General features: G+C 50.0%; 1 protein-coding gene across 1 annotated transcript in view; it reads left to right on the top strand.

Annotated features, from left to right (window-relative positions):
• The window catches only part of LOC144168504 (high affinity cAMP-specific and IBMX-insensitive 3',5'-cyclic phosphodiesterase 8B-like), a 75613-nt gene that overhangs the window by 11955 nt on the left and 50701 nt on the right, over window positions 1-12957 (top strand). The window contains exons 5-8 of the mRNA XM_077697473.1: window positions 8229-8286; window positions 9263-9430; window positions 11844-12073; window positions 12369-12439. Coding sequence (XP_077553599.1) covers window positions 8229-8286; window positions 9263-9430; window positions 11844-12073; window positions 12369-12439 — 527 coding nt within the window. The remainder of the gene's footprint in view (window positions 1-8228; window positions 8287-9262; window positions 9431-11843; window positions 12074-12368; window positions 12440-12957) is intronic.

Genomic DNA, 12957 nt, shown 5'->3' with positions numbered 1-12957 from the left:
CCTTTGCTAAATACTGGCCCTGGTGGTGAGAAATTACAGGAACCCGGCAACACTTTCGATAAGCGATTTTACTCTTTCCTTCGCGTCTGGAACCACTGCGAAAGCTATAGTTAGTGCCAGCACGGAGCGGCACTGCGTGATTTTCTCATCGCATCGGATACGCCTTCCATTTCTGCTTTGTTTTTGTGGCTTTTTTTTTAAGTTGCCATCGAAAGGCGTTCATTGCTGAAACTGAAGGAAAACCGGCCAACAGCCGCTACATGGCCTTAGTGACGTAATTCGAGCCGTCGAAGGACGTCAAGACACGGAAAGAGAGAAAAATCTTTTAAGCGAGTTTACAAATTATCTGATGAACATAGAGCAGTAATTCCCCGCACGGGGCACCTTGAGTATTCATGGTGACGGTGTTGGCGACACCGCGGACCCCGAGCCCCCAAAATAAACTGTAACCTACCGTGGTGATGTGTTTAAAGGTGAAGGGTAGAAGCCTCAAACGGTGGCCGTCGGAGCCCAGGTCAAGCTCCGGCGGATGGGCTCCCTGTCTGTCTACCAGGCAGGGAGCTCCGGGACCTCTCAGGCTATCAGGGCAAGGTTTGAGAAGAAAGTACCCCCGTCCCCTGCTTCTATTACATGCCATATGGTAAATCGTAAACCCCCCCCCCCCCCACCCCCCAAACATGATCGGACCTTGAAAAGGGTCCGCACCGAAGAATCTTTTCCACCTCTTCCTGCCATCAACTCACCGAACCCTGACAACTACCCACGTTTTTTGATAGTTGAATCGGTTGACAAATCCAAGCCTCTTTCCTCACAATCTGTATTCCTTGTATCCAAGTTTCTTGAATCTATCCTAGGCAACACATACAATGCTAAAAAACTAAGAACTGGCGAGGTCCTAGTTGAGGTTAACTCACAGAAGCAAGCCACAACTCTCATGCACCAAACCCGCATGGCAGACCTGGATGTCAGAGTCACACCCCACCGCAGCCTCAACAGCTCCCAGGGTGTGATATCTGAGCCAGACCTCCTTACCGAGACAGAGATCGATCTGCTTGAAGGCCTAAAAGATCAAGGCGTGACAGCAGTAAGGCGCATCGTCATTAGGAGAGATAACAAAGAAATAGCCACCAAACATCTGATTCTGACCTTCGACCGCTGCACACTGCCCGAGCATATCAACGCAGGTTTCATCCGTTGTTCTGTCCGGCCATACATCCCGAACCCGCGGTGCTGTTTCAAGTGCCAGAGGTTCGGGCACGGTACCAACTCCTGTCGTGGCAAAACAACATGTCCAACCTTACCTGCCCGAATTGCCAGGGTCCACATGCAGCATACTCTCACGCCTGTGAAAAGTTTCAACTAGAGAAAAAAATCATTAACATAAAGGTAACAGAAAACATCACCTTCCCCGAGGCGCGAAAGAGGTTCGCCTCTTTTCCCCTGGGGAGGTACGTCGACGCAGCTCGCCGGGGGGCGGAGCGGCGTATGGTTTCGGCGGGGACCCAGTACCGCGAGTCGGACTTGGTCCCCCCCCCCCCCCCCCCCCCCCCAGGGTTGCCTCTGGCAGCCCAACCCGCCTCCGCACCGCTCGCTGAGCCAGCAGCGGCTGTGGTGGCATCCACGTCCGGTGGTGATGCTGCTGCACCCACCGTTTCCCCCTCTCCACCGGCCCGAAGCACACGCGAGGGCCCGGACGAGATGGAGACGGAGGCAGTCGCAGCGACCCCCTCCTCCGCCTCACTGCCTGTGCCATCTGGCGTTCTCCCCACGCCGTCGGCACTGGCAGCGCAGGCAAGGAACACCCGAAAGGGTACCACGTCAAGGGGGCCCAGCCCGCTGGGCACCCCCTTGCCTTCAGATGACGACATGGACGTCGAGCCCTTGCGGCTTTCATCGCAGCGGAAGGAACGGGCTGCGACGTCCAGGTCAGTAGAGAAGGTCAGAAAACCCCTCCCAAGAGTGCAAGCCCCGAAAGACCCTACATAAATAGTCACACTCCAGTAGCTCTAACACATCATAATGGGAAGAGAAAACATAGTTCAATGGAACTGCAGAGGCCTTCTGAATAATCTTGACGACGTGCATGAGATTCTGCATGCCAATCAGCCAAGTATAATGTGTGTCCAGGAAACACATCTGAATTCCAAACACACAAATTTCTTGAATAGTTACCTGGTATACAGGAAAGACAGGGATGGCTGCACACACTCTTCTGGCGGTGTTGCCATAATCGCCCGCAAATCCTTAGCATGCCACCCTGTCACCTTGAACACTTTCTTTGAGGCTGTAGCCGTTCGCTCAATAATATATAATAGGTTGATAACGGTATGCTCCATATACATTCCTCCTGATGTTGCACTTACGAGCTCCGACTTCGAGGCGCTGGTTGACCAGCTGCCCGAACCATACATCCTTACAGGCGACCTTAATGCTCACAACTCTCTTTGGGGCTCTTCCAGAACGGATGCCCGAGGTCGCCTGATAGAGAAATTCCTGACATCTTCTGGAGCATGCCTTTTCAACAATAAACAGCCTACATACCATAACATAGGACACAACACATACTCATGTCTTGACTTGGCTATTGGCTCCGCAGTTCTCTTTCCTCTTCTCGAGTGGGGTGTGGGAACTGACCCATATGGCAGTGACCACTTCCCCACCTCACTCACATACATAGGTAAAGGCCCAAGCAGTTCATCTTCCCATAATAGGTTCAATGAAGCACGAGCTAACTGGAACACATTTACAGAGACATCAAAACTACACCACACATCCATAGCACACCTACACGTAGATGAAGCCGCACAACTCCTCACGGCGCACATCCTCGACGCCGCCGAAAGGTCCATTCCCCACGCCTCTGGTGCCCCGCGCAACGAGCGGAGGCCGTGGTGGAATGAAGACTGTAGGCTGGCGCGAGAGGCCCAGAACAAGGCGTGGGGTATCCTCCGTCGGTACCCCACGTCGGGAAACCTTTTATTGTTCAAAAGGGCTAAGGCGATGGGAAAACGTGTGCGCCGTGAGGCAAAACGAGAGAGTTGGCGCTCATTCGTAACATCCATAAACTCTTACACTGACTCTCGCAAAGTCTGGACACGAATACGCAAACTAAAAGGACAACAGACACACAGCCTGCCCCTGGTTAGTACAACAGGGGACAAACTGGAAGACCAGGCTAACACACTCGCACAACACTTCCAACACGTGTCCAGTTCAGCACACTACACTAGCACTTTCATGAAACACAAACACTTGGCTGAAAAGAAGTCTTTACTTGATAATGATAAGTCAACCTCCTCTTATAACTCGGAGTTTTCACTTCATGAGCTGAGGACCGCTCTGAGCACTTGTAAATCCTCAGCTCCAGGCCCAGACAACATCACATATACAATGATACAGCACCTACACTCAGACACTCTTCGAACACTCCTCCACCTATATAACAAGATTTGGCTTTCGGGGCACATTCCTCGCTCTTGGAGGGAGGCCATAGTAGTGGCTTTCCTAAAAGAAGGGAAGGACTCTTCCTCTCCTTCCAGTTACCGGCCCATTGCTTTGACAAGCTGCCTGTGCAAGCTCCTCGAGAAGATGATAAACCGTAGGCTCGTGTACTTTCTTGAGTACAATGGTCTTCTCGAGAGCTGCCAGGCAGGCTTCCGGGCAGGGCGATCCACAAACGATCAATTAGTTGCACTGGAATCTTACATTAAGGATGCCTTTATACACAGACAGTACTGCATGACCGTATTTTTTGATATCGAGAAAGCTTATGATACGGCATGGCGTTATGGCATTCTTGCAGACCTAAAATCCTATGGTGTGACAGGTAACATGCTGAATACTCTTTCAAGTTATCTTTCTGAACGAACATTTCGTGTCAGGGTCGGTTCGGCACTTTCAAATGTTCACGTGCAGGAGAATGGCGTGCCTCAAGGTGGCGTATTGAGCTGCACCTTGTTTATAGTGAAGATGAACTCTCTCCGAAAGGCACTGCCGCCAACCATATCCTGCTTGATGTATGTTGATGACGTTCAAATATCTTTCAAATCATGTAACATATCCATTTGTGAACGTCAGGTCCAGCTTGGGGTAAATAAACTTTCTCGCTGGGCAGATGAAAATGGATTCAAACTTAATCCTTCTAAAAGTACCTGCGTTGTATTCTCAAAAAGGCGGGGCATCCTGCCCGATCCCGACGTAAAACTCTTTGGTGACTCGATTCCAGTAAAAAGAGAACACAAGTTTTTGGGTGTGGTGTTTGACGAGAAACTCTCATTCATACCCCACATAAAACGACTCAAACAAAAATGCCTAAAAACAATGAATATTCTAAAAGTCCTGTCTCACCAATCGTACGGTGCAGACAAACAACTCCTGCTTCGACTTTATGCCGCGTTGGTAGGGTCACGGTTGGACTACGGAAGCGTCGTGTATGGGTCAGCCACAAAAACAGCACTTAAAATGCTCGACCCAGTGCTTCACTTGGGGCTTCGCCTGTCTTGTGGGGCGTTCCGTACCAGTCCTGTCCACAGTCTTTATGCAGAGTGCGACAAATGGTGCTTAGCGTACCAGCGAACTTATGTTGACCTCCTATTTGCCTCCAAAATCTCATCAATGAATAACCATCCCTTTAAACCGGTTTTTAATGATACGTCCACAACTAAACTCTTTTTAAACCGCCCATCCATTCCTGTTCCTTTCTCGCAGAGAGTGAGGGACGAGGTGACCATTCATGACGTCTCCCTCTTAGACACATTCAAATCATCTCACACTGATCTTGTAGCACCATGGCATCTTCGTCCTGTGGCATGTGACTTTTCTTTCGTACAATACAATAAGAACAGGACACCAAGAAGTGGGATTTTGCAGCATTTCATGCATCTGCAGAATAAATACAGGGCTGCAGAGTTTTTCAGAGATGCATCTAAAACGTTCACTGCAGTGTCTTGTGCTGCGCATGGTCCCAATTTCGAAGCATGTAGAACAATGAATGTTAATACAAGTATTTTTACGGCAGAAGCATATGGCATATTTCTGGTTGTAAGTCACATAGTTGAACATCATATTCCTACATCCGTCATTTATACAGATTCGTTGAGCGTCGTCCGTGCATTATCATCCGGAAAGTCATCAAAAAACCATGTCATTAATCTTGTCTTCAAAACGATTATGGTAGCTTATTCTTCAAACCTTGGGGTGACTGTGTGTTGGGTGCCAGGCCACTCTGGCATTGGCGGTAATGAAGTGGCGGATGAAATGGCCGCCAATGCTGCACTCCGAAACACAGTCGACATGGCAACACTACCTTACACAGACCTCAAGCCACACATTAGACAACAACTCCGTAAAACTTGGCAAGCAGACTGGAGCGAACAGACAGACAACAAACTACATGTAATAAAACCACACCTGGGACAATACACTACTGACTCACACAACAGGCGCATTGAAGTTACCTTAGCTAGGTTACGGATAGGCCATACGCATGTAACGCACTCTCACCTGCTCACGGGATCTCCAAGACCCCTGTGTAGCAGGTTTGGGGAGGGCCTATCCGTAGTCGACATACTCATACAATGCAAGGCACTTGACACAACACGACACAAACACTTCAGAGAACTCTACAGACAACATATTCCCCTACACCCATCTCTGTTTCTAGGTGACGATGCCATGGTTTCTGTGAAACGCGTTTTTAAATATTTGTCAGATGTTAAGTTTTTAAACCTCATTTCCTATCATGCGTAATCACATCTGGCCCTATACACCAGCCATCACCATTATCTTTATTGATCTTACTATGTCCAGTTTACACATTTTATACCTACCTTTTGTGGTAATCACTTGTTTTCATTAAATAACTTTTCTGGCGCTCTTTGCCCTCGTCGGCCTTGCGCCATTAAACACCAACCATCATCATCATAGAGCAGTAATTTTTTCTGAGGCACTTTGCAACCCCCTAATCTAAGTACCGGGTGTGTTGGGTGACTACGTTCTGCAAGCATTTAAGATTTCAAAAAAAAAAAGTTGAAAGAAGTGTTGCAGGGTCCCTTTAAAGGTATTGGGGCGCAACGTGTTTTGAGACCATTAGGGTAACAACTCGTCCGTTAAACGTCTCATCGGCACCTTTAGAATGCGTGATTGGAGGAGAGGTGTAACCGCACGCGGTAGTGGTAATTCACCCGCGCCCGCACTTGTTGACGCATAAGTAGTCTGTATTTTGATGGAGTTGCAAATGTGTCCCGATGCGACAGAACCGAAACTGAAACACGAGCTAAACGAAATAAGCCTGTCCGCTTTTCAGAGACTGCTTACTCGTATTCTCGCGGCTTAACAGCACTGTGACGTCGTGTTTATCTTGCTGCACGGTATGTCGCCGGTCTTCCTTTGTAAAGTGCGGCCCACATGGATCGAATTTCGTCAACGAACGCCGCTCGCCGACCACATCCGCCGGGACGCGGTCCGTACTCGTCGCCCGCCTAGACCCCACGTATTCCAGTTCACACTACTACGGAGGGAAGAATACTCTTGTCTATGTATTTAGGGGAGATGCTAGTTCGCCGACAAATTGCCTGTTTGTCGTCGCCGCGGTCGTCCGGCGTACGGGGGCGTTCGCCATTTTAGGGGCGAATTCCCTTCGGGGCTGGGGCTGTTGGTCTCCTGTCGTCGTAATCGTCGTCTCATGTAGTCACGTCACTAAAACACCGGGAAAGTCGTTTGCGCCTCGCGCTAGAACATAGCGCATACTAAAAAAAAAAAAAAAAAAAAAAAAAAAAAAAAAAAAAAAAACACCGGGACACTTGTTTACGCGTCGCGCTGGAGCGCTTCGTAACGCGTACTAAAAAATTTGGCTCCAATCCACGCTGTGAATGTGGTTGGAAAGCAAAGTTTTAAACACATGTGGCTCTACAAAGAGTGAAACCAGAGATTCTGCCAGCCGTTACCTGGAATTCGCGGGGGCGGCGTTCCCAACGCTGTAGCCCGGCCGTGAGTCGGGAGAGAGAAAACGGAGAAGGGCGTCTTTCGAAAGGGGAGACAGCTGAACCTAGCCATCCTGATGTGCTAACTAGGGGCTACACCACCGCGCGGCACAAGCGCAGGCACCGAAACAATTCGGTATGTGAGCTTAGTGATTCCCATTTATACCGAATTAAACTAGTTAGTTTAGTAAGTTTGAGAATTGCGAGAGAGCTGGGGGAATTTTTATCATTTCTATTTATCAGAACCTGTTGCTACTTTCGCCTTTTGTAATACCTCTGAAAACACAACCGAATTGGTAATCACCAATAAAGAAAACGGAGTTTCATTCGTGGCAAGCAGTGCGCAAGAGGTGGCGTTTCTCTAGCGGCCAGATGTCTGTATGGGGTTTGTAGATTTTGTTTTCCCGCCCTGCAAACCAATACTTAACGTATGTTTGCCGTACGACCACTTAATTCCGTCGGGTGCGGGTTACCCTGGAGGTGCTGTCGAACAAGTTAATCGAGCCGTGCGAAGGCACCGCCCAATGGACGCGAGGCTGCACCAAAACAGGCCCAAAATAACCGCCGCTAAAGCAGACGACAAAGTCGTACTGTCGACGCCGCAGCCGGCGAGCAGGCACTCCCGCGCGTGGAACGCTGGGTAAATTCGCGGCGCCATCTCTGGTGGGCTCAGTGAGGTAAACCCTCCGCCCCCTCCCTCCCCCTGTCGCCGCCTCCGTCGCGTTAAGAGTTTGTTGTCCCGCACGCCACGAAAGAACCATTGGCTGGCTGAGCTAGAAAGCTTTGCGTTAAAAACACTGGGGCACTCGTATACGCCTCGCGCTGGAGCGCTTCATGACGCATAATAAAAAAAAAACACCGGGACACTCGTTTACGTCTCGCACTAGAGCTTCGTGCTTCAAAGACAAGAAAATTTTACAGCAAAGCTGTATACCTTCACCCCCAAACGGTTTCATCACCGTCGGCAAAAAATCCCAAGGCGCCAAGAATAAACTTATACACTGCATGCTTCGCCCCTCACCAGGTTTCACGTTAGTAGAGATGGTCCGGGTTTTTTTTTCGCTGCAACTTCGCTCCACGTAGGCCATGCTTGAATGCATACAATTTTAGACATGAATCAAGTATTTTAATTCGCATTTAGTCGAAGTTGCGTGCAGCGGCAAATATTACCTTTGTAAAATGTCAACGAACAAGTCAACAACTTGGGGCACCCGCCGCATGTCATTCTGTGTTTGTCATGCTTTTCAGATTAGCCGATAAGGAGGAGGCGGCTATAATTCCGCTGCTCAAGTGCGGATACAACAGGGTAAGTGCAAGATTGCTAGAATTTGTACCTTGCAAGTTTTGTACTCTTGCTGTCCGAAAAACGTAATCTCTTAAAGACATTTCCTAGACGTGTAATTTATTCTAACTTGAGGGCGTTGGAAGCGAGACCGATGTCATGGCTGCCCGAAACGGGTATGATCACTTCCATTGCACGGGGAATCTGTCCACAATGATGATGGTGGCAGTTATCGGGGCATACCCGGCGGGAGATTCAACATCCTCCCGCACCCACAACGTTCGTGACTGCCCTAATTAGGTACAAGCGCTGTACCACATGGCGAACTTTCTGGCTGTTCAATATCCAGTTCAGGTAGCGCGGCGTATCGGCGTTGCAGACTTTTTCGCCAGTAGTCGAGCTCGTTCGCGTCCCTATCGCGGTATACTGTTATTATTCACCTTGTTTAGTTCGAACTTTGATTAATTTGAACTCAGATGGACTCCCCTTGCGGTTCGAATCAACGAGGTTTTGCTGTACTTACTATATGCCCCAGTTTAGCAGCCGGCGTTGTTCTGCTGTGCCCAAGGACGCTGGTCTGAACACAGACGCCGCGGCTTTCTGCGGTGAGAGGCGAAAAACGGAAGCACTCATGTGGCGATATTCCGGCTCACGTTAAAGATCTCAGGTGGTCTAGAGCAACCCATGGCCAATCACTAAGACGCGCCTTATATAATCCAGGTGCAGTTTAAGCGCGTTGAACGCCCCCCCCCCCCCCCGCACACACACACACACACACACACACTCCCTTCAAAACATAATTTTGGGGCTAGGATATATTCGTCAGGGCCTGATGAACCGCTAAGCAGTAAGCATGTTTCTACAATATCGCCATGTGTGTGTTACATTCGGGTTGTTTTGGACTGCATTGAAACTCGACGCCGACGCTTCCGCTTTTTCGAGCGATGCTGAAATGCGTACATTGGCGGACTGGGCTGTGAGAGAGCACCATTGGTCGCAGTGGTTCGCCGAGACGTATTCCCGGGGTGTGTGCCTGAACGAGATGGTCCAGCTGGAGCACAATGACCTGATCAACCTGTGGAAGCTCAGGGCCTCCGAGGCGACCTTCTCTGCGCTGCACATTGCTCGAGACGGCGTTATCGTCACCGGGCCCGCGCATGAAATACAGGTGAGCAATTTAGGGCCGAAGCCTCCTAGGGGCTGGGGCTGTTGGCGTCTCCTGTCGTCGTCGTTGTCGTAAACGTCGTCGTCGTGATCGTCGTCTCATGTAGTCACGCTACTAAAACAGCGGGAAACTCGTTTACGGGAAACGGGAAACTCGTTTACTCGTTTAGCTGTGCGTTACGCAAAGGCCAGCGCACACGTGAGATATGCGAGACATTCTCCATTCATAGCAGCGGATCGCCATAATCACACCGTCCATGGTCCTGCTCGACAAAGAAATAGCTTATTTGGCGAGACAGAAGAAGGTCGTTTTTTACCTAAGACCCAGTCCGTGTTGGATACGAGCTTTCACTGCCTGTTTTATCGGTTTTCCGCGTGCCGCAGTGCGCACACAGATAGCCATGCTGATTTTGTTCCCCCATAAATATTCTTTCGTTCGAAAAATAAACGGTTGTCAGTGTTTGTCGCTGTTCACTTTGTGCCGCCTTAGCGCTGCTCTATCTATGCTGTCTGTTTCCCTCCCGCGTCGTCGGCATATTACTGTTTGGGTAACACACCAACCCAATTCGCTCGACTACTGTGGGCACCGGACAGGTCGCATTGGGCCGTTTGACGTTCACGTTTAAACTTCCCGCCGGCACAATGGGCATGTAATCAGTAAGAGCATGAAATCTATAGCGCTGCGTCGGTGCGTTAAACCCTACAATCAATCAAGCTGCGCGGGCACGACCCCCCCCCCCACCCCCTTCTCTACTCCAAACCCGTGCACGCATAAACCAGCAACCGGTTATGTGCGCGTGCTTAGAAGTGAAAGACACTGTCGAATATGTCGGCTCTGAAAGCTCTTTTTCGCTGAACAAGTAATACTGCGTCGCGTAGGCGCTCCAAGCGGGCAGCGGGCAAGTTTCTCTTCATCCGGGAGGGATTCGCAGTTACTCGACGAGCTGGAACCTGAGGCTCCAAGCAAGGCGGCAGCGGCTTCGCATAGTCCTCGTGCCCATTCGCACTTCTATTCGGGCCGACCCTTCTGAAATTCCCGCTCTGCTTCCTCCAAGCGAGCTGCATATGCGTCCGTGCCATAGCGAGTTAAAACCTGGAAGGCCTCAAGCTTTATTCTAGCGGACAAACATGTGGCTGTCCGTTTCCATTCCCCGTCTAGGCAGGCATCTTACTGACTGTGTAACCCACGAACCCAGACCCAAACCGCTCGATTACGTAGTACGACTAGGGTTCATTGAGCCATGAAGCTTCCATGTTTAAATCTCCAACCAGCACAACGAGGATTTCGTCGCTAGCGGCATGAAGCCCAGCGGTGCGTTTACGCCCCCCTCCTTTCACCCCGAACCCGGGAACGCATAAACCGGCAACCGGTGATGGGCGCATACTTTGGCGTGAAATACACCGGCGAAAATGTCGATCGGAAACCTTTCAAGCTGAAGAAGAATTTTGGCTCACGCCGGCGGTTCAACTGGGCAAGTTGCTCTTCAATCGAAAGGATTCGCAGCTACTGGGCGATGTGGAATTCGAGGCGCCAACGGCGGCGGCGGATTTCACTCGTTTTTGCGCACATTCGCGCTTCTGTTGGTTCTCCGCAGTCATCTGGTAACGGCGCTACCGCCGTTGTCAATAAGGTCCTTAGTTGTCAGCCGATTGCAGAACTTGTGAAAGACGGCGGTGGCGAGGCGAATAACAGTTCTGAAAGAGGGGTCGGTAGTGGAGAGGAGGCACCCCTGAGTGGCGCGAGTAAATCGGCTTCACCGGAATGAAAACTTCGGGGGTTAGACATATACTGCTTCGCAGTAATAAGCGAAAGAACACCGAAGAATTCATTGACCGTTGACCGCACAGAGCGTGAATCGAAACGGGAAGGGGCTTCAGCGCGTAATATACTGTATACGCCAGGAGGCGAAAGCAGGCTGTCCTAAGTTAAGGTACGGTGAGCTTGGTGGAACAAGAGCACCTCACCGCAGCTTGACTTTTTTCAAGCACACATGCACTCCGCGCAGTTCGAGTAGGTCGTCTTACAGGCTGCACCATTTCCAGCGAACGTGCTTGCAATGCGCGCCGAATAGCTTCCGTGTGACCGACGCAGTCGAACCTCGTTACAATGAACACGAGTATAGTGAATTATCGAATATAACGAACGAAATTCGAAATTTGGTTGGCTATGGTGAATTTTAACAACACTTGTGCTGTTTACAACGAAACGGTGTGTGTTATTTTTCTCACCTCCAGGCTAAAAGTACTGTAGAAGGTAGCGTGCAGAGTCAGAGGCTTTCCAAAAATTAATTCTGCTGGGTACATTGGTGGCGGGTTACATGCGCGAATACACGGAATAGATTTCTATAAACAGTGCCCATATATTGGTCACGGTGAGTGAGCGGCTGCTTGTGTGATGGGCTCTAATTTCCCCGCAGTTCATGAACCGGTCGGCCGAGAAGCTGGTGGGCTACTCGGTGGAGGAGATGCTGGGCGTGGACGCGCAGGAGCTGCACCGCACGGACTCGCTCAAGGCGGACGTGGCGGGCAGCATCTGCACGCAGCTGAAGAAGGGCCGCGAGTGGGAGGGCACGCTGTTCCACAAGAGGAAGTCCGGGGAGTGCATCCCCATGTGGAGCAAGATCGCCCCCGTAGAGATTCACGCCGGGTGCGTGGCTGCGCGTGCGCATTATGACTTCGTATACTTACAGTACGCCCCGGTTGAGATGCGCCCCGTGTACGTGTCTGTGAACTTACTGTATGCCCCAGTTGAGATGGATTTTGTACTTTCTATGCCTCCAGTTCAGAGTCGGACACGTGTCTTTGTACTTGCTTTACTCCTCCGGCGAGTCTTCGAGCTTACTATACGCCTCAGTTAAGACGCGCCCGCACACCACCCAAACTAGTGCGGACTTGACTGCGGGCTAACAGGATTGATGATGTGCGTGCGTCTCTGTACGCAGGATCTTCGACCACGTGGTGTACATAAAGGAGTCTCCTTTCTTCATGGAGAAGCCCTTTTCGCCTGACGCCGGTGAGAAAGTTGTGTGTTTGTTTCTCTATAGGTACTGTCTCAGTTCTGTAGCGAGAAATAGAATTGGCACTTTCGTGTAGTTGCCGCGCTGGTGGGCCGACCGAGAAAAAAAAAAAGAAAAAAAAAAGAAAGAAAGAAAGAAAAAAAACTAGTAGCGAAGGTCATACGTAGAACTTCGCGCTCTATTGACTGTGATTACTATTTATTGCCTTTGCGTCATCCAGAGACGTTTTCTGCCGTTATTGACTATTTGTTTGTTTGTTTAGCGCTCGCATGCCGATACCAAAAACGCGAGGTTGGGGCGTAGTTCAAACAATCTTATTACGTTGTCTGTAAAGCAAGATGCATTGTGTGCAATATTTATCCCTGTGTGTAACCGAAAAAATATTTTTTTTGTTTTGCGATACGTGTAGTTGCACTACCGGAGCAAAAAGAATAATTAATTTGCAGTGTGCCAACGTTGTATCAGCACTTGTACTGTGCCACTTTTGGGCACTCGTATTTTACCGTCTATCCCT

The sequence above is a fragment of the Haemaphysalis longicornis genome, unplaced genomic scaffold (genome assembly GCF_048455015.1).
Source record: "Haemaphysalis longicornis isolate Haplotype H1 unplaced genomic scaffold, Haemaphysalis longicornis Haplotype H1 scaffold_2, whole genome shotgun sequence".
Classification (NCBI taxonomy): Eukaryota; Metazoa; Arthropoda; class Arachnida; order Ixodida; family Ixodidae; genus Haemaphysalis; species Haemaphysalis longicornis.
This window is presented reverse-complemented; position numbering and strand designations above follow the sequence as displayed.